This window comes from Geospiza fortis, unplaced genomic scaffold (genome assembly GCF_000277835.1).
Source record: "Geospiza fortis unplaced genomic scaffold, GeoFor_1.0 scaffold97, whole genome shotgun sequence".
NCBI lineage: Eukaryota > Metazoa > Chordata > Aves > Passeriformes > Thraupidae > Geospiza > Geospiza fortis.
Genome location: NW_005054343.1, coordinates 3,818,060 through 3,821,355, shown reverse-complemented (window position 1 = coordinate 3,821,355; position 3,296 = coordinate 3,818,060). Strand labels below are relative to the sequence as shown.

General features: G+C 60.8%; 1 protein-coding gene across 1 annotated transcript; it reads right to left on the bottom strand.

Moving 5' to 3' along the window:
• On the bottom strand, positions 1–1,894 carry CTRL (chymotrypsin like). The gene is given in 7 exon segments (XM_031058468.1): positions 1–162; positions 398–531; positions 948–1,128; positions 1,224–1,305; positions 1,522–1,601; positions 1,741–1,869; positions 1,871–1,894. Coding segments are annotated over 7 exon segments (792 nt in total).
• Positions 1,895–3,296: the final 1,402 nt, after the last annotated feature.

Below are 3,296 nucleotides of genomic sequence, written 5' to 3'. Positions count from 1 at the left end.
TTACCCCTGAGCAACAACAGCATCGATCCAGTTACGGAACTGGCTGACACGAGTGTACATGGCCGGCGTGTTGATGTTGCAGTTGGAGTTTCCCCAGGAGACAATGCCAATCAAGGTCCAGCCATACCCAGTCTGGTACACCAGAGGTCCACCAGAGTCACCCTGTGGAGAAGATTCCTGCTTAGTGCTCCTGGCACATGCTCCAAACTGGTCCCTGCCACCCCAGCCACCTGAAGCCCTGCACACTGGGTGTTGTAGCTCAAATATCTGGCTCCATAAGGGCAAGACCCCGTGTACCCTGCTCCTCCACCCTCCCTGTGATGCAATGGGATCTCAGCAAGACCCTGCATCTCCTCCTCCTCCACCCACCCTGTGCAGCCAGAGCTTGGCTCCTTACCTGGCAGGAGGTGGCACCAGCCCCACCAGCACAGATCATGGCGCTGGTGATGCGGCTGCCCCAGTACTGCATGCACTGTCTCTGGGGGATCAGGGGCACAGTCACCTGCTGCAGGACTGTTGCTAAGGCTTGGGCTAGAGGAAAGAAGCACCATTAGATCACCTCAGTGTCTGTGGGTCTCCCAGAGTGCACACAGGTGCCCTGGGTATGCTTCCACTGGTGCATGGGAGCTACCATACAGAGCGCCTGCCTCCTCTGTGCCAACAAAACCCCTTCTTCCCCAGGATCACCTCGTGCAGGCAGCCCAGAGAAAGGGCAGGCTTGTGCCTGTGCACAGCCATCCCTGGGTTACACACACACCCAGCCCCTGAGCACACACCTGCACCTATGTGCACACTGGTACATGCTCAGGGTTACTCCACTGCCCAGCTCCCCTCCTTCCCACATGCACAGGAGATATCACCCCCACAAGCACCCCTGGACCCTCAGAGCCGCGAGGAAGAAGAGCAGCAGCTGCACACAGCCCTCGCAGAGGCTGCAGCTTACGTACAGTTGGGGTTGGTGCGTCCCCAGCCGGTGGTGACAGCCTGGGCGTTGGAGGGCAGAACCAGGTTGGCAGGGGCCGGGCAGATGGTGGAGACACGGGATCCCAGCTGGGCAGGTGTGGACAGCCTCAGCAGGGTGATGTCATTGTTCATGGTGTTGGCGTTCCAGCCAGGGTTGGTGATGGCCTGCAGAGAGAGAAGCAGCACAGCCCTTCATGGCTGCCCCATGGGAGCAGCCACGGTGCGAGCTGCAGCCCCACCCCAGGACCCGCCCGGCTCACCTTGGACACGGTCTTCACTTGGACGGGCTCGCTGTTGGAAGCAAGGCTGTATTCCCCCAGGACAACAACATGGGCACGTGGGCTGTGAGAGGTAAGAGGGAGTCAGGGGCAGTGTCCAACCAGTGCCCAGGGTGGGAGCAGCACTGGGGCAGCCACCATGGGGACAACTGGGGAGGAAGTCCTGGGCTGCTCAGGCCTTTGGGGCTGACCCGAGTGCCACTCAGAGATGCCCAGGATGCTCCGAGTCCCTGGCCCTGCCAGCAGCACCAGCATGGGCTGGCTGGGCATTGCTCCTTACTTGAAGTTGCAGTGGGCAGCTGTGACAACCCAGTGCTGGTTGATCAAGGAGCCGCCGCAGAAGTGGGATCCTGTGGTGGTCTGGGGAGGGAAGAGAGGAGAGGAGCTGGGGCTGGGTGGGCTGAACACCCCCAAGCTAGGGACAGGCAGAGGTCCCCCAGCAGCCAGCTGGCCATGCCAGTGCTTAGGGCAGAGCCCAGGGAGGGGGACAGTGCTGCACCTGCAGGGACACCTGCCAGGGCCATGAGCCGGGCACAGCGTTCTGCCCATTGACAATCCTCTCGCTGTAGGCCACCGAGGGACTGATGGCGGGCACCCCGCAGCCTGCAGGAGAGGCACAGGGGACAAGGGTGACCCAAAAGCTCAGGACTCATATCTGAGGGCTGCCTGTGCTGGTGTGGGTGGCTGTGTCACCCTCCTTGGCATCCTGCTGCACCCCAAGGACCTTCCCACACCCACGGACAGCACTTACCTGAAACGGCACTGGCAAGGGCCAGGCAGGCAACTACCCCCTGAAAGGAGATAGTCTGAGCCCCTGGGCACCACGAGCTTTATAGCAGCCAGGGAGCCACGTGGCTCATAGCTGGCCAGGCTAAGGTCCCCCTATGGCCTTGTGACACGTGTGGGCAGCAGTGACAGGTCAAGCCTGGCACACACACAGAGGCACATGGGAAGGTACTGTCAAAAGACACCTGGGGGGCTTGGGCTTTTGCTGTCGTGGGTTGTGTTAGTTCTGACTGCAGGCTGTGGAGCTGGAGCAGGAAGCACCACAGGGCTGTGCTGGAGGGCACAAGAGGCTGGTTGTGGGCACACAGCTGGGGTAGCAGTGGGGCTGAACATGCTGGGATGGGCACCAGTTCCTGCGGTGGGAAGTCATCCAGTGCTCAGACTTGTTTCAGATCTATTGGGACTAGAGCTGTTTTTCCACATGCCCATGAAGTCCTGGCCTGGGCGGGCCCACCTGGATGTTCCCAGGGCTCAGTGTTGAACACTTTGAACCGTGTCTGTAGTGCAGGTGAGCAAGTCCCATAGCCAGTGGGGGCAGGTGGGGAGAGCAGACACCTTCCCAGGCAGGTGGGAGTGTGGCCAGCTGGGCAAGCACACCATGAGCCCCAGGGAGGACAGTGGGCACCTCCCCAAGCTGAGGTTAAGCCTTTCACTGAGCATCCCCCTAGCACTGCAGCCACCTGACCCAGGGCTGGGGAACATCAGCCCCTGCTGTCCTGGACAATGGGGTATGTAGTGTCTGCATCATGCCCTGTGTCCTGGGTGATCTCCTGGACTGGCACAGGGTGCAAGGAGCCAGGTCTGGGGTGATGCTGAACACGGGGATGGATCCCTCCCTCTCTGTGCCACCCACATACCCCAACCCTCCAGGGAGCAGAGCTGGACACTGGGGAACAAGTGCAGAGCTTAGGCCTTTATTTCCAGCAGTGGTACCATGCATGCACAGTGGGATGTGGCCCATCCCAGGGTGGGAAGCGTGGCAGAGCATGGAGGTCTCCCAGGGCACTGCAGGGGCTGGACACAAGGGTGTAGGCAGAGACACAGAGTGCTCCTGATCTTCATATGGCACCTGGAGGAGATGCCAAGGCCTGGGCAGCAGCACAGGAGGGATGGAGAGCCAGTGCTCAGGGTGGTGCTGTCTATCATGGAGGAACCTTGGAGCAGGACAACACACCAGGCACAACCATGCTCTCCATGCAGTTTGGGAGCCTCCAGCTCCAGTCCTCCTCCTGGCAAATGAGCCAGAGCCGGGAGTCTGGCAGGTCAGCA